General features: G+C 53.4%; 8 protein-coding genes across 8 annotated transcripts; 5 read left to right on the forward strand and 3 right to left on the reverse strand.

The window, feature by feature from the left end:
• Positions 1-1,328: 1,328 nt before the first annotated feature.
• Positions 1,329-3,389, reverse strand: CPAR01_05127 (Sir2 family protein; the record flags this gene model as incomplete). Its single annotated transcript, XM_060489406.1, has 1 exon — positions 1,329-3,389. One exon carries the CDS (start codon positions 3,387-3,389, stop codon positions 1,329-1,331), a length of 2,061 nt encoding a protein of 686 aa, XP_060350872.1.
• A 902-nt stretch (positions 3,390-4,291) lies between these two features.
• Positions 4,292-4,456, forward strand: CPAR01_05128 (uncharacterized protein; the record flags this gene model as incomplete). Its single annotated transcript, XM_060489407.1, has 1 exon — positions 4,292-4,456. The coding sequence occupies one exon, from the start codon at positions 4,292-4,294 to the stop codon at positions 4,454-4,456; it is 165 nt and encodes a 54-aa protein (XP_060350873.1).
• Positions 4,457-6,171: 1,715 nt separating this feature from the next.
• Positions 6,172-9,647, forward strand: CPAR01_05129 (RNA polymerase II Mediator complex subunit Sin4; the record flags this gene model as incomplete). Its single annotated transcript, XM_060489408.1, has 7 exons — positions 6,172-6,479; positions 6,536-6,890; positions 6,939-7,179; positions 7,239-7,675; positions 7,726-7,945; positions 8,000-8,119; positions 8,176-9,647. Coding segments are annotated over 7 exons (3,153 nt in total), but the record flags the coding sequence as incomplete, so codon positions are not given.
• Positions 9,648-13,922: 4,275 nt separating this feature from the next.
• On the reverse strand, positions 13,923-14,205 carry CPAR01_05130 (uncharacterized protein; the record flags this gene model as incomplete). The annotated part of the gene is made up of 2 exons (XM_060489409.1): positions 13,923-14,079; positions 14,123-14,205. 2 exons carry the CDS (start codon positions 14,203-14,205, stop codon positions 13,923-13,925), a joined length of 240 nt encoding a protein of 79 aa, XP_060350875.1.
• A 1,435-nt stretch (positions 14,206-15,640) lies between these two features.
• CPAR01_05131 (uncharacterized protein) lies at positions 15,641-15,940 on the reverse strand (the record flags this gene model as incomplete). Its single annotated transcript, XM_060489410.1, has 1 exon — positions 15,641-15,940. The coding sequence occupies one exon, from the start codon at positions 15,938-15,940 to the stop codon at positions 15,641-15,643; it is 300 nt and encodes a 99-aa protein (XP_060350876.1).
• Positions 15,941-16,246: 306 nt separating this feature from the next.
• CPAR01_05132 (ammonium transporter) lies at positions 16,247-17,961 on the forward strand (the record flags this gene model as incomplete). Its single annotated transcript, XM_060489411.1, has 4 exons — positions 16,247-16,360; positions 16,433-16,497; positions 16,560-17,320; positions 17,378-17,961. The coding sequence occupies 4 exons, from the start codon at positions 16,247-16,249 to the stop codon at positions 17,959-17,961; spliced, it is 1,524 nt and encodes a 507-aa protein (XP_060350877.1).
• Positions 17,962-19,265: 1,304 nt separating this feature from the next.
• On the forward strand, positions 19,266-21,761 carry CPAR01_05133 (uncharacterized protein; the record flags this gene model as incomplete). Its single annotated transcript, XM_060489412.1, has 1 exon — positions 19,266-21,761. One exon carries the CDS (start codon positions 19,266-19,268, stop codon positions 21,759-21,761), a length of 2,496 nt encoding a protein of 831 aa, XP_060350878.1.
• An 813-nt stretch (positions 21,762-22,574) lies between these two features.
• On the forward strand, positions 22,575-23,864 carry CPAR01_05134 (protein arginine N-methyltransferase; the record flags this gene model as incomplete). The annotated part of the gene is made up of 4 exons (XM_060489413.1): positions 22,575-22,657; positions 22,744-22,887; positions 22,974-23,305; positions 23,386-23,864. 4 exons carry the CDS (start codon positions 22,575-22,577, stop codon positions 23,862-23,864), a joined length of 1,038 nt encoding a protein of 345 aa, XP_060350879.1.
• Between the last annotated feature and the right edge of the window lie 1,241 nt (positions 23,865-25,105).

The following is a 25,105-nucleotide window of genomic DNA, read 5'->3' on the forward strand; positions in this document are numbered from 1 at the left end:
GTACAGGACGGACTCGTTTTTGGAGTTTTGCGAAAACAACATCATGTCTCACCTCATGCTTTTTTTTTTGAGATTTTTTAGTGAGGCGAGGACAGACAAGCCGGGCCCTGTTCTGGTCGCTGCCTTCCACGGAGGCAGGCGTTCGAGCGAGTGAGCCTTGCTGGCTGGCTGGCTGTAGGCTGGTCACATGACGTTGGCCTCGTTTAGGTGCGAGCATGCGTAGCCTTGTTGGTCGCGGCGGCGGCGTGGCAGACTGGAGATGGGGCTTTGTACCCATGCTGGCAGTCATACCTACGGACGCTCGGTCGCATCAGCAGGAGATACGGATCTGAGCCCGATATATCTAGCGCATAGGGATGGACGGATGGAACTCCCATGCCCTGATTAGAATATTCTACCAAAGTAGTAGACAGGTATTACTGCAATGAGCAAGAAAGCCTTTATGAATGCAGTTCATCTTGGTGGTCCAGAACGTGTTGGCCCTAATTAGCGGACCGGAGTGTAGGCCCGAGTGTGTGTGTGTGTGTGTGTGTGTGTGTTTGTGTATGCGTTCTATTTTACCTCCCTACCTTGCTGTAGCACACCTGGTTGTAACTTATACAGAATGAACAACAAGAAAACTGTGGTAGAACAACGGCATGCATTGATATTTTCCTTCAACACATTTGTAAAGCGTGATGCCTGGAGTCTCGGTGGTCTTGCGCCATAGAACTTGTCTCCCCTTGGTCCTCGGGCCTACCAATTGCCTACCTCTGATACAGAACGGTAGGGCACGATCTCGGGTGCTTGGTTAGCGGGCACGGCGGTCATCACGCTATCTGTCAGCACGAATCGACGTCGCTGCAAACCGGAGGTGGTCACAGAAGCCTATAGTAGGAAGGTAATACCAGAATAAAGGTATCTCGTGCGAAAAGTGGTATATTAACGATCATGTTCGTCCCATGGCGGACTCGGGGGGCCGCCTCTATCCCGCTACCTTGTTCATCTCGCAGTGTGTCCAGTGCAGACTTTTTTTCTCAGCGTCTGCCCGCCCAAATGAAGCCCTCGCTTGTGGAGCCCACACATGGCAGCCTGCGTCAAAGAGCCTTTGAGCTCTGTGGCCGCTGCTTTATACAAGTGGGCAGGTACTCTGTATGTACAAGATAAAGCGATGCGAGACGTATTCCATACCAACTCCGTTTCGTGAATAAGACAAATCTCCGTGGACTGTCACCTGTCTAGCCCGAACTCTTCGGTGCCAACAGGTTGACGTCTTCTATGAATATAAAAAAGCAAAATGCAATCGATGTCAAGTGATCATGTAATCGATAACGCTTCCACGATTATCCTTAGTCCATCAAGGCTTCCATGCCTCGAGGAATCGACTCAGGGGATATCGTGTCGGCCGACTTGCGTCGGATATGCATAGGCGTCATTGGGCGTACATCGCTGCTGTCTCCAGTGCTTGGTGAAGACTTTGGCCGTTCAGCGAGTGAAGGCCTCGACATCTTCTCGAACGGTCGCGCGGGTGATGAAACATTCTCCTGCTGTGCCTCCTCGTCGGTGTTCTCGGCACGCTTGTAGACGAAACTTTGTATAGGCTTTTGAGCCGGTCGCAATGGTGGAAGCTGAGACTGAAGCTTGTCTTCAACATATTTGAGGTAGTGCTGGCTGTCCAATTTGCCAGCCAAGGTCTCTTGAGGCATATCGGCGAGTTCGCGGTTCTTCTGCGTCTTGAAGGTCTGTGCAACGCTGTTCTTGGGGGGCATCGTTGCCTTCTTGTTGTCCTTCCGGGGCTTCTTCGCGGACGGCTTCTTGACCTTCTTGGCTGTTGCGTCGCTTCCGGGAGTAGCAGCTTGCTGGCCACCAAACGAAAGCTTGCTTTGCTTCGCCTTGGTACTCTTCTTCGCAGCCTCGACAGCCTTGATCTTCGGGCTGGCTGTGGGTGTTGGGATGCTCTGGACAGGGTCGACGAGCTTCCGCTTCTTTGAGTCCGACGTAGTGGTCGAAGTAGACTTAGTCGGTGAATCGGGCGTCGGCGAAATGAGCTGCACCTCGAGGTTATCCCTGCTAAGTCTGTCCTGGCGCCTCTGCTCCTCTCCCTCACTGAGATAGGCCGACTGGTCGCCATGGGGTACGTCGAAACGGGGTAGAGCAGCCCAGTGAGCCACGTCATCGCACTTGCCGCGAACGACAAGGTCCCAGCAGTCTTTGAAGTCGTTGTGTTGTGGCTCCGAGTCCGTGTTGATCCATGCGGTAAATCCGTCTCGGCGACTACGCGTGACCTGACACAGCTCCTTCACGAGCCTCCGCACGCCTGGAATTTTGAGGCTGGTGCCAACAACAATGACCGCGTCGGGACGCGACTTCAGGTCCACACTCGACACTTTACCAATGGCCTCTTCGTCCGGATTGAATTCATTGTAAAGAACCATCCTGGGACGCAGGCGACCAATACCGTGACTTCGTCTTTGGCCATACTGCGTGCGAACCATGTCAAGGTCCTCGCAAGTTTTGCATAGTGGAGCCTCGTGGCCCACGAAAAGCTCTGTTTCCAGAGCCTTGATGTCACTGCACTTTGAGCAGACCATGTGGTCAACGCTTCCGTGCAGCTGAATGGTTTTGGGCCAAGGACCCTTGACGTTCAGGGGAACGTTCGTCTTCAACGGTTCCATGTTGGTGTCGATACAGTCGACGTTCTGGCTGTAGAGGCGTAGGAGACGGTTTTCGGCGGCGAGCGACGCTAACAGGTGATGGAAGTGAGTGGGCTTGGCGGCCTTGACCATTGTAGCCAGGTCGCAAATCATTTTGTGGAATTTTTCGGTAGAGGAGTCATGTTTGTAGACTGAGGCGTCGAACAGGTGCTTGCCTGAGCCTTTCACCTTGTGCTCATTTGGCAGTGTCGCAAAGAGACCAGTCTTGGATCGAAAGTCGGGGATGCCGGCCGAAACAGAGATTCCCGCGCCTGCGATGACGACGATCTTCTTGCGTTTCTTGAGAGCGGACACTAGGCGCGCCAAGTTTCCGTCGTCTTCTTTGCAGTCTTCCAGGTTGAGGTACTCTGTAGTGCGCTCTTTAGGAGGCGTGACTTTACGCCGCTTTCGGGGAGGCTGGCCATCAGTAGCATCGCTGGCATTGACATTGATGGAATCGGCAGCGCTATCGAGCTTGATGACGGGTACGGAGTCATCTGCGGCCTCGAGCTTGATTGGTGACTGGGCGCCTGAAGGCATTGAAGAGGTGGGCGAGGGGTATCGTTTTGACGCGTCGAGGGCGACTTCTGGCGATGAGGGTATTGAGGGTGATTTTGACAGTACGGAAAGAGGTGACGAAAGGGTCGAATCTGAGGGAGACGAGGGCTGTTGATGCGCGTCAACGTCCATGGCCGAGGAGGAAGGGGTTGCGTCCATTTTGATGTCGTCGTCGTTGGTGTCGTCGGTGGTGGTCGGGGACGGAGGGGAGAAAGAAGAAAAGATCCGGGACAAGATTTGCGGGAACATGGGCAGCGTTTTCTATACCATATCCATTGTTCAACGATTTCCAGGAGTGTGGGCTTCTTTCTCCGTGGGTGGGTTGAAAGGGTTTTCGTTGTTGTCGGGAAAGTAAGAAGAAGTGTCGTTGAAGAAAGACAAAGTGTGGAGAGCGGACGGGCGAGGGTACCTTAACAAGTACATAGCCGTAGCGGCTGCAAGCAAACGTACATGGATGATGGGGCACGGGGGGACGGATGGGAGGAGAGAGAGGGGAGCGGACGTGACTTGGAACACCGTCAAGCGAGAGGCGGGACCTAGAGCTGGGCCTCAAAGTGCCGTCAACACAGGTCAGGAAAAGACCGAACAGCGGTGGCAGCAGATCAAAACCAGTCAGGGCCCGGCGCGGCAGAAGGGTACGGACGGGTGGGTTGGCACTTTATTATGGTATGACCTAAGGCAAGGCAAGGTAATTTAAGGTGAGAGAGAGAGACGAGACAGGGGAAGAAAGACGGTAGGGAAAGGGCACGAAGAAGAGGGAGACGGATGGGCACACGGGGAACACACCGTACGGGAGGCAGAAAGGGTAAGGAACGGTGCGGTGGCTAGTGCTTTGCTGTTGTTGAAGTCTGCGTTCGGTGCGCACGCGCTTCTTTCTGTTTTGGTTCCGGTCTCCAAAGAGTCGCTTAATTTCCCATTGGGTCCGGTCAAAAAGTCGACGGGAGTTGGGTGAGCATTGCGCTCCCGTCTGCTCCTGCTCGCTCCTGATCCCGAAGAGTTGTTGCTCCTAACACTTTACTCCACATGATGTACTTTTCCGCATTCATGTGCCCTCGAGGTACATGGACACGACCCATGCACTCCGGCCTCCCTCCGGCCTCCTCCACCCCCTCTCGTTGTTGTCGTTCGTTCCCCTCTTCTTCGGCTCACTTTATCATGCGGGTGGTCAAAATCTGACAAGAAGCACGATTGATACATTTTTTTTTTTTCATTTGTACTCCTTTTGATCGCATGTTCGTCATGCCTGCTTGATCCATCGCACCCAAGGGCGCTTCTGGAATTTTGCCTGGACACTGGCATCACTATCCGCAGTATAATCCGGCGAAGACGAGGGAATGGTAATAGATGGAGACAGTTCCAAAGGAAGGGCTTTGCTCCCCTGCCAGTCTGCTCGCCCGTTTCTTTCTCTTGTCTTTGGGGCATGACGAGGATGACGCCGGCCAACCCCGCTGTTTGTTCTTCCTTCTTGAGAAATAATGACTCGGCTGTTGTATTTTACTTTGTTGCCTTATCCCACAGAAAGGGCTTCTTTTGGAGATGCATCTTCGGGCAAGGCAATGTCCACCTAGTCACTACTAAATTCAGTCTGAAGCGTCACAAAGCCTCGTTCAAGTCAAATACCAGCACGCTGCGTGCTCTCATTGTTTTATCGTTCATCACCAAAATTCGATTGTATCAAGCTTACGGCGGTTGTCCGTGGTATACGGGCACGAGTTGCCTGTCGGTGCAGCGGTGAGTTGCAGTAACCTAAGTAGGTAGGGTACCTTGCTCGTCGTGCCTGCCTCACCTACACAGATGCACCCCAAGATACCTCATTCGACTCATGGGCTACGCGTGGCCGGAATGTATCCGCGCCCGACAGTGATGGAAATACTCCGCAGCAGCGTCTTTTGCTACAGCGAGAATCTTCACCTCCACGAATAATGGGTAAGTGGTCGGTAATAACTCTCATTTCGCCTCGCGAAGAGAGTTGGCGAAACCGACGTCATTTTGCAGATGTCCGAGACCCAGGCAAACGAACACAAATCCAATCTTGATGACAGGCCCGGTGAGTTTAGATGGAAGCAAACATCCATCGCCGATTGGCGCCTTAAATGCAAATTACTTACTTCATATGTGCCTGACGTACGAAGTACTCGAATGGACAATGCTGTTGTGTTTCCATCCAGTCGCGGCCACCGACGTGCAAGGCGGTCGGCTGAAACGCGGCCGAGTCGCGGGGGCCAAAAAAGCGACAAGAGCTGCACCCACAGGGCGGGCGAGCCGGACGGGGTGGACGCCCGTTGCCCGGGAACACTGACCTCGTCTCTGCCCTGTACGCCTGTCCACGTCTGTCCGTCCTTTGGCAGCCACCCCTGTCACGATCGAAGAGGGGCCCGGCCCTTCTCACCCTGCAGGGATCATTGGATGGACGTCACGGGTTCCAACTTCCCCACAGCGTTTGATAATGGGGTGCGACCTGCAGTTCGAAGATGCTGGAGTTGGGGTCGAAGCACCAGCCACATCCATTAGCCACAAGCACCGTTTCCTACTCCCAAGGTTCCTGCCTTATTGATGGATATCTGGATAGGCCTAACTTGGACTAGCTTCATGTGAAGTTTCCCCACTCCTCCTTACCTCTTCTCGCGTGTGCGTGCGTGAGGTGAACTTGAGGCTGAGGCAAGGTGTGGCCTGGCGGACTTTGTCTCTGCACTCCATTGGCCCCAGTCCGCCTCTCAAGAGCCGCGATCCACCTAACGATAACTATCGACTTACGGAGGACGGATACATGCATTTTGCTCCAATCTCCATTCAGCCACATCTGGGAGTACCATTTGACAAGCCCCAAAGTCATCAAGGCAGTACAACAGCAATTCGTAGTTTTGTTAATCTCATTGAGGGGGTCACGTATCCTACTGTGTGTAACGGCAACTTTTGCTTCTTCTGGCTCTTAAAATGAGCTTCTGCCGGCCTCTTGATCTCTCACCTTAAGACACCACTCCAGCCGCGTCCTGTCTGCGTGGCTGACACCCTGAGTGTTGTTTGCGCGCCAGCCCGATATTTCGGCACCAACACGCACGCACACATGACCGAAGAAAAGATGCCGCTCATGCTCGAAAACGGCATGAATGGGGCCATGCAGGTCGACCAGCTCGACGTCGACGACCTCTTTGGCGACGGCGTTGGCGGCCTGTCTCTTCATACGGCCCGCCCTCCAACGAAACAACTGCGCCAAAGGATCGATGAGCTGCGCACCCGCGGCTGTTGCCAGTGAGAAACATCCCACAACCATGCACAATGTATCCCAGATCTCACAATTCTTGTAGGGGAGTCGCGTGGTCCAGATCCGGCGCAATAGCTTCAGTTTCACCAGACGGAAAGACACTGGAAGCCAGGTTCCTGCGTTCTCATCCTGACAATGGCGACTGGGGTCTCAGTGAGCCTACAAAAGTTGATCTCATCAGCATCAATCCTTCAAGCCCCATAATACACCTCACCTGGGCCTCAACAGCAAGCCCTGAACTAGCCGTCATCGACGCGACTGGCCGAGTTGCCATTCTGACCTATTCCATCACTCTGAACCGGCCCTTCGCAACACGGAAATGGGATCATGACCCTTCCGACGACCTCCATGCCATTGTCGGAAGCTACTGGCTACCACTTGCTCCTCAAAGCAAACAGGTGAGCATCAAGCCCTCCCGAGACCCTTCTACCTAGCTGATCGGTCAGTACTGGGTGAGCCACGGACCGGCTGTGAAAGATGGCAACCAATATAGGTACGAAAGCTCCTTCGTACGTGCCGGGGGCCCGTGGCACCCGAATCCATCCAAGAGTGCTCTGTTGTGTGTGACGACAAACGGGCATCTGAAGATGTTTTGGGCTCAGAACAACAATAAGATCGAAGAAACCTCACTTGAGCTCGAGAGTGTCAACTCATCCGACGACTTGATCACACATGCAGCACTTCACAGTGACAAGGGCAAGTAGTGAAACCCGCACATATGTTCACATGTGACTGACAGAGAGTAGGCTACCTGTGGATTGCCCTGGCCACCACCAACAAGCAAATACGAGTAGTGAAAGTTGGCATTCATTGGGGACTGCCACAATCTCAATCCGATACCAAGCCACCGCCAGGCAGCCAAGCTCTTAACCCTACCTTGCACGAGAAGCACGTCGCCATCTCTACCTGGCTACCCAGCGGTCCATCCACGACACCGGTAGACTCAGCCGCGACGCAACTGACACACTTGGAGATTTTACCGTCGGTCATGGACCCCAATGGCCAGGGAGCTCCTCTCGTCATCCTCGCAGTTCGTACTTACGTGCCAACACCCAATACCCCATATCAGGAAACGCAAAGTATCATCGACAAGTGGGAGGTTCCTAGCGATCAGCCTCAAAGTCTTCATCCTGCCTTTGAGCAGCTTGGAAGTCGCAGGAATAGTACAGGAACGGCTCCAGCTGTAAGTCACTCGACCTTGAGAAGTCAAGTTCTGGTCTAATATCATCAAAGCCTACTTGTCGACTCAAGAAGTGCGACCCCGTAGTCATCAATAAGGCCGTGATTGGTCTTCATACCATCCAGTACGGCAACGTCGTCTGCTTGGCCTTCAGTGATGGCTCGGTGGAATACCGCGATAGGTATACTCTACAGGAAGTCTACAATGAGATGAATCTCGACAGAGTCATGACATTGGGTCAAGTGGGGTTCACCTTGCAGGATGATTCACCATGTGAGTCCAAGTAATGCAACTAAACTGCTTGATGGAGCTAACAAGATACTCTAGGCTTACAAATGGCCTTCTCTCCGACCAATTGTTCTGTAGTCAAGGTTCAAGACGACGGCAAGGTCAAGTGGAGTAGACTTCATCATCCTCTGGGAGACATAGGAAACTCTAACCAAGATGGTATTTTGCAAAACAACCCCTATGTGTCCTCTTGCCCTTGACTAACATAGATGTAGCACCGTATGCGGCCACCTTGGCAGCTCTGACTGTGGCGGCGTCGACGGCGACGTTCAATAACATCAACTACGACGACATACTGGCCGTCGCTCGACCCTTTGCGGATAAGAAGCGTGCGTTGTTTCCCGTCGCCGTTCCGAATCCCTCACTAACACTTTCAGGCTTCACGTTTGACTGGATCAATGAGATCGTACGGATGCTCAAGGTCCCGGTAGACTACTCAGAAGACACCCACCACGACAGTCTTGTACGGAACAGTTCGCTACAAATGTGCCTGAGCATCCTCAACCACCTCGGATACAAGGGTATATTCCAGCCCCGGACCTTTGGCGGCAAGTTCGCCATGCTGGCCCTCAACGCACGCAACGTCGTCATCCTCATCACGATCGCGAGCAATACTCCCGTCAACATCCGTGAGAAGCTCAGCCCGCTCGACGAGCACGAGGTCGTCGACGCCCTCGCGGGCTGCGCGAAGTGGTCCCTCGACCTACTCGCCTGGCTCACCGACTCGCTCTTCGCCCTCCTCGACGACCCGCAGTTCCTCGCCCTCCTCACCCCGCAGCGCTTCTCCGAGATGAGCGCCTACCTGCAGTCCCGCTCTGACGTCTCCCTCCACCTCCTCCTGTGCTCCTCCACCCGCGGCTTCCTCTCCGCCGTCTGCCGCCGCATCCTCCACCTCGAGATCCTCTCCAACCGCGCCATCGAGTTCTACGAGCGCCGCGCCGCGATGCAGAATGCCACGGACCCGTCCTCCCAGGCAAAGGGCCTTCACGTCGTCCTCTATAAGGCCTACCAGAAGATGCAGCGCGTCACCTCGAGCAGCCTGATTAAAGTGCAGGAGTTCGACCGCCTCCTGACCGTCCTCAACAACGACATTCGCACCGCGTACCAGACCTCCCTCGCCTCCCTCGCGAGCAAGAACCCGCCCGGCGCCGGCGCAGCCGCGCAAAAGGCCGTCGACGCGCAGATCAAGACCGCCCAGATGCACTGCGAGCTCAACATGCTCCTCGCGTCGTCGCCGCCGCCCGCCTTCCTCGGCGTGCTGCTCAAGTTCTTCAACACGGACCTCCGGGCCTACCGCGGCCTGGCCGACCCGTCCAAGCTCTTCTTTGCAGACTACGACCTCCTCGAGGTGGAAGACGATCGCCGGACGCTGGCGGCGCGCAAGGCCAAGAGCCGGTTCATTGACGTGTTCAAACGCGTTGAGCTGGTCGGCCCGCCTCCCAGTTCTCGTGCTGGAGGCAGCGGCGGCAGTGGTGCCGCTGGTAGCAGCAACAGCAACAGCGCCAGCGGCGGTAAGGAAGCCGAGGAAGCCAAGACGGTGCAGTGGAGGCGCTGCGTGCGGTGCTCGGCCGTCATGGAGGACGTCTTTGGCTCGCGGCCGGGCTTCACCTTTGTGTTGGCGCAGCAAAGGAAGTGTTCCTGCGGCGGTCACTGGGGGCTTTTACCTAGGGGGTCTCTCATCGGTTAGTTGTGAGTGGACTTGGAGTGCCCAAGAGACAAATAGGATGTGGATGGTTTTTGGTCACAGAAATGGATGTATTTTGAGAAATGAAAAAGGTGTGATAGATAGCAGTCGTCTACCCAAGACGTGCGAGATTAGTTTAAGCTACCCAGATTATCCCCAACTACTACTATGACCTTTTACTGCTTGTTCCTTTGCAGCGTGTCTGCGATGGATACTCTCCGCAGCCTAGAGCAGAAAGCTTGTATAATACTATGAGAGATTGAGATTGTTCCATGCCTTTGTAGGCAGCAAACAAGGTAGAATGAACATCTACAGAGCAAGGTAGACTGCAGCAGGATTGATCACTGCCATAATTCCACGTCAGACACGGACGACCTACCATCTACCTAATCGTAGACAAGTTTATCGTTGGGTCTCTATTTCTCTTCCTTTTCTACAAAGGCGCCCCGTGCTTGCAGGTCGTAAGAGTACATCTCGTACTTCTCAAGAGATAAACAACAACACGATAGCGGTGCAAAGCACACAGCAAGAGCACGAGTCCGCACAAGCGCAGAAAGGAGACAGGCAAGGCGTCACCTACCCACCCTAACCGTCAGGGAGGCGCGATATCATGGGCGAACCAAGGCGCCCACGCAACTTGCTTAAGCCGCTCTATCCGCTGCAGCCGGATTTGAGTTCAGAGGGAGAGGTAGGGATGGAGAGATTTGCTTCAATCGTCAGACACAGGAGAAATGCGTTGGCCTTCAGCATGAACTGCCAGAAGTACCTTGGAGAAGGAAACGAGGAAGTTGAAGGTCGGCTTCGAGCACAACCCCATGAAACAGTCATCGTCTGTTCAAATTTTCAATTCCCCAACTATCCCTGACTGAGTCGTTCGGCACTGCCCTTGAGGAGATCCGATGGGTTCCCTCTTGGCGATAGATGTGCGGTTAGGGACGTTTCAATGTCTGCCCTGTTTTGCTCAGTCACTCCAGGCCCGATATCCTAATTCTCGTCAGTTCCCTCGAGGTGCGCACGATGTCCGCGTCGTCCATGGTTGAGAGAAGCCTTTGGGCTTTGATGAGTTATCAACTCGTCAGGCTGGGCAAACCGCCGACGGAGCCTCGGACTTTTACTCTCAACAATATTCGGGCAAGCAAGCCCTCGTAACTCCATGAAGAAACCCGAATAGCTAGACGGATAGGCGAGATTGCTTCCTCATGCTTCAGCCTTCACCCACGGTGAAGAGTTCCAGATCCGAAGTTGGTTGCGAATAAGATTGACGCCAGGACCGGGGGAGACGTAACCCTGAGAATTGTACAATATCCGTGTTCCGTTAGCTTCGATAAACTGGAAACCGAGCTGCATGTTCCACCCATGAATCCAGGAGATACACTACGCCTGGGGGCGGGACCGATACCAAGGGCGGTGCTCGCGGTAGGGCGGCTCATTGTGGAGATAACTGGCTGGCCCCCTCCGGGACAGGATGTGCTGTTGCCTCAAGATCAGGACATGCATGGTGATTTGTAGTGAGGCCGTGAAGACCGAGGATAGCAGCACAAGTTGTGGAGCGAGCAGCGACCACCGCTGTGGCTACTGGCTAGCAAGTTGCGAGCGCAGGGTACGGCGAAAAGGAGCTTCCTCTTGGAGCAAGATTCGAGTGTTACAGAGCTTAGCTTCCGCATCTGCAACGCGTGTGATTTCATTTCACCTCCTGGCCAGTCAACACTTCGTAATCCAATTACTGTCGATGCCATTGAACCCCCCCCCCCTTTCAAAATTACCAAGACGGCATGGCAGTGTGTATTTGCTTTGGAGATTGTGGAATGTCTGTGTGCCCTCTAGCTCATTGTCGGTGAAGAAACCCGAGCTGTCATTACAGTCTGTGTGTTGTAAACAGTTATCATGCTCATGCTCAGCGGTCGTCTCCGACCAAAGACATTTGTAGTCTGCAGATGGGGGCGCAACGCCCCGTTGGTAATATCATTGCTGACAAGATAATCAAGCACTAGTCTTGTCAAGGTACGGATATACACACCTGCAGGAGACATATGCCAGAGAGGGTGTGAGGGTCTAGGCCAAGCACTTGGTAGGCGGAGCTCATAATGGTTTCCTGGTGCGGATCAGGAGCTTTGGTCGAATGACGTGACGAGGTGGCCGGAGGTGGTTCTTGGGGGTGGTATTGGAACCCCTTTAATCCGGGGAGATAGATATCCTAGTCATTAACTGTATGACGAGAAGAATTGAACAATTTGATCTGGGCTGGAAGTGGTGGCCAAACCCTGGTGCCCTGGTGGTGGGCTGTGTGAGCTCCCTCTCATGGCGAGAAGATAGACGAGGGCCACCGTGGGGGATAAGGCAGCTCAATTTGAGCACGGTCTCTGAGCTGATGCTTCTCGAACTCCATTGCCATGCCTTAGCAGCCCAACTAACAACGAATCTCCTAGATAAAAAGCACCACTAGTTGGTGGTATTGCCAAGTGCTTGCCGCAAAGAGGATGCAGCGCCGATCGAGATTCCGGTTCTGGAAGGCGAAGAAGGTGGGCGAACAGACTGTAGTCCACGTACATAGTTTCGGTCAACGGAAGTTGACAAACCAACGGCCGGGAGGCTTGGTGCAGCCGATGGCATGTACTCGGTACGCCAGCTTATGTGGAACAGGTTGTAAGGCGACCTGACAGCCCCTGCAGGCCGAGATGAAGCACTGGCGATATTGAGAGATGGAAGTAGGTACCAAGTTCCGACACAGGGTGGGTGGGCGCCTCGGAGGATTTCTGGATCGAGAAAAGTTACACCTGGTGTAGTATCAGAAGGAGGATCCGTCTTCGTGGCTGTTCTGCGTGTGCAACTTTGCAATTGACCAGTCTGCCAAGCAAGGATGATGGGAATGATATGAAGTCAGTTTGCTGTTGGTTCGATATAGCTTCGATAACAAAGAGAGGCCAATTGGCAAGGACAGTCAGTGCTGTGTCATTCATTGGAAAAGGACGGACGGCTGGACATTTTAGGACTCCAGAATTGGTGACGGGGACATGATGAAGACCGTATCTTGTAGAGGCATCTCATAGGCTGGCGTCGGTGATAGGAGGTGAGGTGTTGAAGTTGCGTGGACAAGGAGGGATGTACGTACTCCATAGTTGATGATGGGATTGAGATTGACGGCAGGGGTTCAGAAAAAGCAAAGAAGGTTCGAAATGCAGACCTCGCCCCCACCTGGCATCGCTATGTACTTCCATTCGTAGCACAGAAGTGCACAGTAGCAGTGCTTGGCAAGTTGACCCTGGCCGGGGGAGGCTGCCGTTGTTCTGACCAGGGCTTTATCGACCAATCATGGGCGAATAGCTTATCATGACAAAATGTGGTTACTCGGCCTCTTCGGCCGGTGCCCTTGCCTCTGATGAGGAGTCTGATCTGTCGGGCCCTTGCCATCTGCTGCCTTTCTCGGGCAGCTCCTGGCCTGTCGGTCTCCCATCAGGATGGTAGCGGCGGGACTGCCTGCCATCCTTGTTCGCTTTCCCAATCTGGCGTTAGGTGTTTGATATCACCACCACCAGGCAGGTGGGAAGGAATAGCTCTTGGTTGCGAATTTTGTCGATGTTGAGGCAGGCACCACACACCGTGACATGGCAGGTACGTTGGCTGCAATTACACCTTCACCTTGCAGCCCGCCGCACCACGGACAGTTGCTCAAACTTGTCCGAATTCCACCAAATATCCCGACATGCGAAAACAAGGCCAAGACTTGTCATTTCTCCACGATCTTTCTTAATAACTAACACTATTCATAATCATGACATGATGAAATGGCTAACAACTCTAACCAGCTCAAAAGTCAATCTTCCAGCTTCCGTCTATTCGCGACCCCAGCGTCGCATGAGGGACAGACTTTGAGTTCCCGCCCTGCCGCAGGAAATCATCAGCTCAAATCCCGTCTGTTTCAGTGAGACATGAGATGACGGCTACTATGCCCTACTTCGTCTCGAACAACGGGCAACGAGCAACACACGACACGGCACTCTCACGGTACGCAGCACGGCTACGGATACGCCCGTCAGGCACCGCCCAAAGCCTAGGTATTCATTCCTATTGCGAGAAAACGTTAAGCTCTCGCGGGCGTTTGGCCAAGACTTTCAACTGAGACCCGGTTACCTACCAGCATCCCTTTCCCTAGGAATTCTTCCGAAACAAAAAAGAGAGATCAACCAAAGAGAAAGAACATCCGAATTTATCCCTTTTTCCACGACTTTTGATCTTGTGCGGCCATAGCGGCCGCTGCACCAAGACCTTGCCGCTAATTTCTCACTCTGTGTGACGGCACGCCGCAAAGTCGTCGTTGTCGTCGTCGCCCGCAAACGTAGTGTTCATCCGCTGCTCGTGGGCTGTAGACGGCTGTTCCTGGCCGCGTCTGACATGCCTTGCGGCCGCTACAACGCGCTGCTCTGCCCATTCCATCCTCCTGCTTAGCATCAGCATCAGCTGTGTCTCGCACGTTCACGCACGTTGCCCTGCTGCGTTTGCTTCGCCGCCTCCTGCCCTTGAGGCCTGCCGGGTGCCGGCTGGCTGATTCAACAAAACGAGCCATGGTTGCCGATGATCCCTCTGAATGATCAACCGCCGAGCCCGTGATGTGCAAAACAATGAGCTGCCGGCATCTGCAGACACAGCGTCGGATCCTGCCCCGACCGCGTTTGATGAGGCTTCCAGGAGCTGGCCGCCAGTGCTGTTTAGGCCAGGGGCTCTCTTACGGCAAATTCGGTGATTCCAAGTTCCAAGAGAAACGACATTCTGCAAAGTTCAGACCAGAGCGTCTCGTGTGTTTGAAGGAAACACTGGTACAGCGAGCGAGGGGTCTTGTTATGGCTGTGTCGGTACGAAGACCTAGCGACAGGATAATTAGGATGCCAAGTGGTAGGTAGGTATCCATCCCATCCGTACCGTACAAGTTACAACGGTCGAGCCGGCATTAGCCCAAACAACCTGCGTACACGACAGAAGACCTTCTGAAAGGCGAGGAGAACTACGAATGCTCGGTCCAGCAATTGGCGTCTGCGTTAGTAGAGCGCGCTGCAATAATCGTGGCTGTTATCTGAATCCACGCTACGACTAGACCCTTGCTTTGATAACAATGGCCTGTGGTTCTGCGGATTCTCCTCCCCCGTTCATCCCCCACCAATAACCAAACTGCGGCGATTTCGACCCTGGTTGAACTGGACAGGGGCCTGGGGATGGGCGTGGTCAGATTAATGTATTGGAAGCACATGCATTTCTCGATTGCGACTTTCATCCAACTGTACGGGAAGAGATGACTTTGAGACCAACTATTTGATGAACCTTGAAGCACTAACTAGTATCACAGACACAGGAGGCAGGAAAAGCCTCGTCGTCGTCTGATGACAAGTCTGACAAGTCAGCAACGATCCGGTCTGGAAGTGAGGACGGACGGACGTATGGAGTAGACTACGCCAGACCGAAAACGGGTGACCGGTCCTCTATGGTATCGAAGCCGTTGTGTCTTGAAGCCGTCGGGTCTTATCAAAAACCAAGCCTTCTGGTTTCTGGATGCTACCTTGGCTCAACCCCAATTGCTTACCAAGGCGTTTCTTATGGGGTCTTGCTCTTGTTCCCGCGCACTACTTTCATTGCTTTTCCCAACCTGCAGTTCTGCACTGGACAAGCACGATTGCCGTATTCCCGTTGCTTCAGGTTGCTCGCTGACTTGCTTCATAGGGAGTCAGGAGAAAGGCTTCAGGATTGAGGAAACATCCGTACCCGTACAAACACGCAGCAAGAAAAGAGAAGAAGAACCAACGTACGTAGTACAAGTACAGAGTTGCAGAGTACGGATACAATCCATGGATCTGCGTCGCAACCGACAAAGCCTCCACGAGTCCACCCCCGTGCCTTGCCCCCTAGTGCACACCCCAAGTTGTACCGATTGGCCTTATTCGCGGCTCGCCCTGGTTGGAACCCTGCTTCGTTCTCGCAGGGCTTCCCACGACCTCCCACACACACCACTCTCACCTCACCCCCGAGAAAAAACTCTGGCCACCCCCCCTAGTCCATTGCCGGCGGTCTTGGCCCAGGGCGGACAGGGCCTGTCTGCGTGGGATAGCCCAGACGTCCCAAGCCGCAGCCTGTGGCCTCCTTCTCTCACAGACTCGCACTCCTTTGGGAGTCTCTGGACCATGGGCTTTTTTTGGCCCCGTCGGGCGAGTCCTGCCGTACCCGTTTAGCTTGCCCGCCACAAGCAGGGCTAGTCGCCATGCCGCCCGCAACGCAACTCTGCGCAGATAGTCGGGGCGCCGGGGCATCCACATTCATAAGCTTCGCGCATCCCACGCCCGTTCTGACTGCTTCATCCCGTCGTCTCACCCAGTGCTGTCCTTTCCGATCACCCTGCGACGGCCCTTTGCGCTCATTTTCGAGGCTTCGCTCATACGAGGAGCCAGCCGACAGGCTTCTTAATACGACAATCATCGACCGTCGACTGCAACTCGCCAACTTCTAGTGAAGTGCTGCTCTCGGTTCCCATCCACGACGACTACGACTACGTCCAGGCTCAGGCCCTCCAATTGCCGATTCGGCGATAAGATAGCGGCGGCGGCGGCGACAATACCGTCACGATGGCATCCCCTCTCGATCTCGAAAACCTCGACCATGTTCATCTCATACCCTACAATGGTTCTGGTCCCACAGGAGGAGATTCTCTCACCGAGGATCTGAACATTTGGTATGAGGTACGTCATTTTCAAATACCCTCAGCGCAGATATATGCTTCCTGTGGTACGGCTGCTAACAAAGAGGCACAGACTGGTGACATTGGATGGATGATTACAGCCACCGCGCTGGTGTTGCTTATGATTCCTGGCGTCGGGTATGGGCAATTTCCATCCTGACAGCTTTGGGAACCCAACCAACTGACACTGTTTCGTCTAGTTTCTTCTACTCAGGACTCGCGAGGAGAAAATCAGCACTTTCTCTCATTTGGCTTTCCGTCATGGCGACGGCTGTCACCAGTTTTCAATGGTTCTTCTGGGGTTACTCACTAACCTTCTCCCACTCGGCTGGTGCATTCATTGGAGACCTTTCAAACTTTGGATTCAAGGACGTTCTCGGCCGTCCCTCTGTTGGCTCAAGCCGCCTCCCCGATCTTCTGTTCGCCGTCTACCAGGGCATGTTCTCTTGCATCACCGTTGCTCTCGCGACTGGAGCTGTCGCTGAACGTGGCCGCATGCTCCCCTGCGTCATCTTCATGTTTATCTGGGCGACAGTCATTTACGACCCGATTGCTTGCTGGACGTGGAACCCTAGTGGATGGTCCAACAAGATGGGTGGTCTCGACTTCGCCGGAGGTACACCCGTCCATATCGCGTCTGGTACAGCCGCTCTGGCCTACTCAATGATGTTGGGCAAGCGCCGCGGTCACGGCACCCACGAACTTAACTACCGACCTCACAATGTCACCCACATTGTTATCGGCACCGTCTTCCTCTGGGTCGGCTGGTTCGGTTTCAACGCTGGCTCAGCTCTCTCTGCCAACCTTCGCGCTGTTCTTGCCGCTGTTGTCACCAACCTGGCAGCCTGCGTCGGCGGTATTACTTGGTGCGTGTTGGACTACAGGCTGGAACGCAAGTGGTCTACCGTGGGCTTCTGCTCCGGTGTCGTTGCTGGCCTGGTCTCCATCACACCAGGATCCGGTGAGTTTAATTCACAGCAAAGAAACATGCAAAACTTGATTAGCTGACTTGATACAGGATACGTCCCTGTCTGGGCTGCTGTTCCCTTTGGTATTCTTGGTGCGGCTTTCGCCAACTACGCGACTAAGCTCAAGTTCATCCTCAGAATCGACGACGCTCTCGACATCTTTGCCGTTCACGGCATTGGCGGTCTCGTAGGCAATGTCTGCACTGCCTTCTTTGCTGCCAACTATATTGCTCACCTCGATGGCGTTTCCGAAATTGACGGAGGCTGGATCAACCACAACTGGATCCAGCTCGGATATCAGTTAGCTGACTCCTTCAGCGGTGGCGCTTACTCCTTTGTCGGCACTTGCACTATCCTCTTCATCATGAACATGATTCCCGGCCTTCGTCTCCGTGCCACCGAAGAGGCAGAGATCTTGGGTATTGACGATGCCGAAATTGGCGAGTTCGCTTACGATTACGTCGAGCTCACTCGAGAGGTGCTCAACGATATGGACAACGAGGCTGCTAGCCGCTACTCCAACGATATGGCTTCTTTCCAGCCGATGGAGAAGAACAACAGCATTCCCTTGATGGATGCCCGCAACTTTGCCGGGTCATCACAATATCCCTCACAATTCGGACACGCGCAATGAAGCGCGATGAGTATGGGTTTTACACAACACTGACGGCTCATCGCCCTTCCTCGGCGCACCAATGCTGCACACGCTCTTAGTTCGACACGGCCCCGCTGTACATAACGACACCATAATCAGCTCATGGCACTGTCGCTGGTCCAACTAAGGAGAAGCCTCAGCTTGCGGTTGCCGAGCCAGGCGAGCCGTAAAGCCGAGTGACAGCTGTACGATACAGTGGCAGAGCGAAACGCCACAGTCTAGGAGAATGAGGACACGAGGAAAATGTTATTGTATATATTAGTTGGATTTAAAGCTACGATGATACCATGGGAAGCGAAGAATGAGACGGTGTACTCTCGAGCATCTGTCCTTGTAATTATGTCAAAAAAGCCAGACCGGCCCGTCACGATTTTGGGTAATTTCTTTCGCCCTACAGACCAGGATTTTAAACAAACACCTTTTCTTTATTCAACTTCAATAGACGAAACACTGGCCCGCTGCTAAGAAGTCGATGCTGCTGCGATCTATTGTACTTACTAAGTCATGCCCGCAAGGGTAGGTTTGAGTCTCTTTGTAGTTTTGTCTTGAGTACACGTGGTTTGACGTACTTGAGGCAGGTAGTGTTCACTCTATTCAGATTGAGTTGGGAAGGTTAATTCACTACGGCAACTGGAAGCAAGGAAGGAATCCTGATGACCTGAAGCTCCCACCGGATCCTGCAGGTCCCCGCGCTGCTGACCGAGGCCAAGCCGCTTTGCTGCAGAATCCCCTTGTTGGGTGCTTGGGTCGATCGGTTGCAACCTGGCGGGCGTCAAACCCGCTTGGAAGCAGTCTATTGTACTCACATACCCCTTTGGCCCTGTAGCCCTCTGCCTATCAGATGCCCAATGCTTCTGGGTTGTGTTCCTCACATGGGGCAACTGTCAGTGTTCACTGCTGAGGGCGACCTTAATTGGATGACTTGCAGGTGGCCACGGCACTAATGCGGCATCCTTCCCCACAGGGCACCCAGATTTGGCCATTTCCAACACCTTACAGAGTACCTCCAGGTATTCATGGGTCCCGTCCTTGAATGACATCCATCCCTTCCATCCATTAACACAACGTCGTCAAATGACAACTCACCTTTAAGCTACCTATTCCGTATTGGTGTGTGTGCCGCTCTCTCTCGACTTCACTCAGGCATCACTCTATCTTTCCATCCATCTCCGTCGCCATTGTTCCACCACTCCTAGGCAACAGTGACGTACCGCCACCGACATGACGTTGGTTCACGAGAAGCTAAAAGTATCCCGTGCGCCTCTTTGACGACAGTTGCTACAATGGCCGATGCAAACACATCCTTCAGAGACAAAGCGCGTTTCTTTCGCCAGCTTGAATCTATTGGCAGGCGAGGCGAGGATGGCGAGGATGACGACGATGATTTTCACGAGGCCGAGCAACGCACAAGACAACAATTGAAAGCGTTTCAAGCCGCGGCGCAACTTCGCCAGCCACTCAGGGAAAGACCGCAGCTGGAATTGCAGCCGCCTCTCCTTCATCCTTCTCCTCCTCGCCAGCAAGAACAACAACAGCCACAACGGCGCGTAAGCCCCAGGCGGACCTCTTCAGCTCCGGCATCAGCGCCTCTCACAGAACTAAAACGGAAGGAAGTCATCGAGCGGACACCACTTGCCGAGATCAAGGGTCCCGGCAGGAAGGAACCCTCCACTGAAGACCTCAGCTTCATCGAAGACACGCCTATTCCAGAAACTTTGGCTCGACCACCACTTCAGCCGTTGGCCAGTCTTACTAGAAGCGCTACCACACCGCTTCCTCTTACGAGACACATATTGCCGCATCGCGTAGATAACTCGCCATCCATCGCCGCGATGAAGAAAAGAAAGAGAGAGCCGCCCATCAAGGTGCTACCCGAGGCGCAGCAGATCTTTCGTGGATTGCGATTCCACTTCATTCCAAATGATGACATTGCGCCAGCCAGGAAGATTCGGATTCGGAAAGCGCAAGAGTTTGGTGCCCAGTGGACCAGATCTCTTGACAATGCGACGCACGTCATTGTCGACAGGCGCCTCGACTGGAAGAGCATCGAGAATGTGCTCGGTTCGGCAAGCGAGGGGTCATCGTACACCGTCCTGAACGAGGATTTCCCGCTTGACTGTATCAGATTCAAGACACTGCTCAACGCAAAACAGAAGCAATATCAGGTATCTGGTTGTCCTGAGTCGCCACCTTCGCCAACCTCGGCGGAACCCAAGACTTCACTTCAGACTGTTCAGCCTTCAACCGGAACAACGGCGCGAGACTTGCCGCTGAAAAAGCGGCAGACAAATCCCCAAAAGTGGGATTACGTTCCACCGCCATCAACTCCATCTCGAAGTCAGGAGTCTTCTGGAAGGACAAGTGGAAATGCGACCGATACTGCGGAGCCCTTCGTCCTAAGAGATATCACAGAGGCTGTGCAATCAACGGCTACACGTGAGGCTGCATTTCGACAAGATGTCGGATCTTACGAAGATGTCCCTGCCATAGCAGAGAAGTCAACCTCTACACCAGAAGATGAGCTTGAACACGTCATTTCCCAGCTGCAGCAGTTTAGAGATCTGCCACTGGAGCATGATGACGACGATGATGATGCTTCTGCAACATCGCCGCAGTTACATGAACACGTATCAGGCAGTGAAGGCTCGGATGACGAACGTCAAAGGAAGAAAAGAGCTGTCGCAAGAACTAGGGGACGAAAAGAAATGACTTGGGAAGACAAGTTCACGTGTCATAAAGGGGGCACTCTAGGAAGCGACCAGCACAATCCCAACTCCCGCACAATTGAGATCTTGCAGCAGATGTGCAGCTATTACGAGCGTATCAACGACACATGGCGACCCATTGCCTACAGAAAAGCCATTACACAGCTTAAGCGGCAACCCGCCAAGATTTCGACCGCTGAGGAGGCGATTCGACTGCCTGGTGTTGGCCAAAGGTTGGCAGACAAGATTGAGGAGATTGTAACTACCAATCGCCTCAAACGACTGGAAAATGCAGAGTCGGATCCGATGGATGAGGTTCTGCAGACATTCCTAAAGATCTACGGTGTTGGGAGCACACAGGCGAGCCATTACATCGCTCAGGGATTCCGAACGCTCGATGACCTCAAGCAAAAAGCAAAGCTGACTGTGAACCAACGAATTGGTATCGATCACTATGAAGACCTCAACACGCGCATCCCCAGGCGCGAGATGAAGTGGTTAAGTGCGGTAGTCAGGTCAGAGGCAGCCAAGCTGGACCCTACTGTTCAAATCATCGTCGGAGGCAGCTATCGTCGCGGGGCTCAAAGCAGTGGGGATATCGACTTCATCGTCACGAAGAAAGGGACCATGGCATCATCGGAACTGATCCCTTTCCTGCGGGACCTGATTGGGGTACTTGAAGCGCAAAGGTTTCTCGTCGCCAGGCTCGCGGGATCCAGGGACAATGACGGAAGCAAATGGCACGGCTGTTGCGTTTTGCCAAAGATTGAAGGCTTTAACGACCGAGAGTACCGGAAAGTCTGGAGACGTGTGGACTTCCTAGTGGTGCCAGAAGCCGAAATAGGGGCGGCACTGATCTACTTCACAGGCAACGACATCTTCAACCGCAGCATACGACTGCTGGCATCGAAGAAGGGAATGCGACTCAACCAAAGAGGTCTTTATAAGAATGTGATGAGAGGTACCGGACGCGCCAAGTTGACTGAAGGAGAGCTTGTTGAGGGCCAGGACGAGCAGAGGATATTTGATATTCTTGGGGTCAAGTGGAGAGAACCACACGAGAGGTGGTGTTAAGGACCGAGGCACACTCTGATTAACGGTACTTGGCATAGCGCGGCGTTGGATGGCTTTTGTTGGTCTGTTGTTTTTTGACTCCTCTAGTCTTGTAAAAGAATCTACATGATACTCCAGTCAAGCTTGTGCTTAAAGCTGTGGTGTTTAACAAGATGAACTCGTTTGCTGGAAGCATGAAAATGTTGCCCCTCGTTGTACTCATGTACACCTGAAGTAAAGCTTCTTCGGACCCGCACACCTTAAACTCCATCAACGTAGTGCGCTGGCAAGGGGCGAGGAACGGGCCGGCAGTAAGGGTCTGCCAGTGTCAACAGTCTGAAAGCTACCTATTCGGTGGGTAAAAAGAGAAAATAAACCAAGGGAGGAAAAAAAAAAAAAACTTCGGGTGGGTGAGGTGGTCTGGCCGAAAGTGGGTTGTGGAGACTGAGCCCGATGCAGGGTGCAGGCGGTGACGGGCATTGCGAGGCGCAATCAGGATTGATTATTTTTTTTTGCCAGTCCCTCCTTCCCCTCCAGTCTCTGTCAGGTCCATTCTGCCCGATCGTGTTGAAAGTCTTCCCCCGGTCCAGTGCCCAGCCTGCCCCGCCGACCCTTTCCTTCTTCACCGCGCGACTACCTCTGCCCGTGTTTTCTCTCCCACCCTGAAATTCTCTTTCCTTCCTCATCCTTTCCAGTGTATTTGGCGATTCATCCTACACATACCCCAAGCCGACCTGTTTTTCTTCTTCTCGTCTCTTCTTCTTCTTCGGCCCAGAGAGCTTCGACGGTAAAAGTCGTCGCAAAAAGAAGATTTCACATACACCAATAATCAAAATGGGAGGCGACAATATGGAGGTCGACGCTGCTGAGCAGAAGCTCAAGAGCATGGAGCACTCTGAGCAGCACTACTTCAAGAGGTATGGCAGCAAGCTGGACAGCAGAGCTACAGAGTTGTCCACCGCAAAACCCCAGAACCATTGCTAACATTTGCGCTCCTGCACAGCTACGACCACCACGGCATCCACGAGGAGATGTTGAAGGATGAGGTCCGCACCCGCTCCTACATGAACGCCATTGTTCAGAACAAGCACCTCTTCAAGGACAAGGTCGTCCTCGATGTTGGCTGCGGTACCGCCATTCTGTCCATGTACGTACGCTCGGCTGTCTCAAACAAAATGCCACAACTGTGCAGCTCAACAAAGCTCGATTGCTAACAATGTATTCTTTGCACAGGTTCGCCGCTAAGGCTGGCGCAAAGCACGTTATCGGTGTCGACATGTCTACCATCATCTTCAAGGCCCGCGAGATCGTTGCCGTCAACGGATTGTCCGACAAGATCACCCTGATTCAGGGCAAGATGGAGGAGGTCGAGCTCCCCTTCCCCAAGGTCGACATCATCATCTCTGAGTGGATGGGCTACTTCCTTCTCTACGAGTCCATGCTGGATACCGTCCTCTACGCCCGTGACCGCTACCTGAACCCCGACGGTCTCATCTTCCCCGACAAGGCCACCATCTTCGTTGCTGGTATCGAGGATGGCGACTACAAGGACGAGAAGATTGGATGTAAGTTACAGTACCACACACGACTACTGCCTCAGCAAAGCTTCGCTGGATTGTGCAAACAGAGGCTGACCACAAGACAGTCTGGGACAACGTCTACGGCTTTGACTACAGCCCCCTCAAGTCCACTGCTCTCGCCGAGCCCCTGGTTGACACGGTCGAGATGAAGGCGGTGGTTACTGAACCCACAGCTGTCCTGACCCTGGACCTCTACAAGTGCCAGGTTGCCGACCTCGCCTTCACCTCCCCCTTCCACCTCTCTGCCCGCCGCGATGACTTTATCCACGCCCTCGTTGCCTGGTTCGACATCGACTTCACCGCCGCCCACAAGCCCATCCGCTTCTCTACCGGCCCCCACACCAAGTACACCCACTGGAAGCAGACTGTCTTCTACCTCAAGGACATGATCACCATGCACGCTAACGAGGAGGTCAAGGGTACCTTGCACGTCAAGCCCAACGAGAGAAACCGCCGTGACCTTGACATCAAGATTGAGTACAAGTTCTTGACCGAGGACCCCACTCGTGCCGCTGAGGGCCAGTGCGAGTACAAGATGTGCTAAGCGTTCACGGCTTGAGCACTGAAACCTCGTTGCCACCACCTTTTCGGATAGCTTGCCCCTTGGAATAAGGGGCTCATCACCTAGCATCGCAGCGTTTCGTTCAAAAGCCGGAGTGTCTAAGATGTGGACGTCCTCATGGTGAGGAACCACTGAGAACACCGGCTTCTGGCCCTGGGTTACGAACCTGCACTGCTCTTTGCGCCCACCGGTTATATTTTGAGAGGAGATGGTCCTGGCCTGGCTGCGTAACCTGCGCCGGCAAAGGAGGCACGGCGCGGCCTTCTTTCATGACACATCACACCCTCTTGGTTTTTTGCCTATTCTGGTTCTTAATGACAAAAAGGGTCACCGCCGATGAAAGTGCGGATATGAGGACAAACAGAGAAGGAGGGGAAGAGATGACATAGAGTCCCAGAGGCATTTGCAGTCACAGCACCTGCAACAATAGATCATGACTAATGAATCAGACATGAACCTCCCACGTCTTTTTGCCTTTTGTGCTTTGTCTTTACTGTGCATGTTTTTGGTAGCAAGCGATGTCTTCTCGCTCGAGTAACTTCAGATAAGAGACTTGTGAAGGTCATGGGGGGCGTTCGTACAGGGAACTTTTCTCCAAGCTTGCTGGCGAACACGATCAGCCAGGACTGGATAGAGCTTCCAACGGAGATGGCACAATACAATACACACAAGATATACAATTCGGCTCTAACACTATTGAGTAATTGTTTGTCAAGTTATGGCAGTATGGACAGAAGATAGGGAAAGTAATCTGGCGGTTATACTCTTCGCCTTCTATATTGAATGCGCCTCTCTTTATGTAAGGTGTTGCATCATGTACCATCATTGAAATGGTATATTGAACCACATTGACGTCCTCTCTCTTTCCCATTCTCTTTCTCTCCAAGTTTTTCTGGTTTGGTATATTATTAGACCGGACCTCGTTATCGTAAGACACTCGTAAAATGCGGAAAATCTATAGACAAGGCATTGTCGCTATGCTACCCCCCCCCTCCCCCTCAACCCCCCTCTGCCCTGCATCTCTCCTGCTCACATTACACCGGGTTTTGAAGAGAGGGTGATAGCAACGGGAAAAAGGGGGGATGACCAAACCAGACTGCATGCCCTAAAATGATATTATGATAAACGCTCTCTCTATCTTCGTCGTCCCATCGCTATGCTTGTGAATTAAAGGGAAAAAACTAATGCTGCCAGATGCTGAGTGAAGTTTGGTATATGAAAAT

This window comes from Colletotrichum paranaense (genome assembly GCF_030867605.1).
Source record: "Colletotrichum paranaense strain IMI 384185 chromosome Unknown Scaffold_4.1, whole genome shotgun sequence".
Classification (NCBI taxonomy): domain Eukaryota; kingdom Fungi; phylum Ascomycota; class Sordariomycetes; order Glomerellales; family Glomerellaceae; genus Colletotrichum; species Colletotrichum paranaense.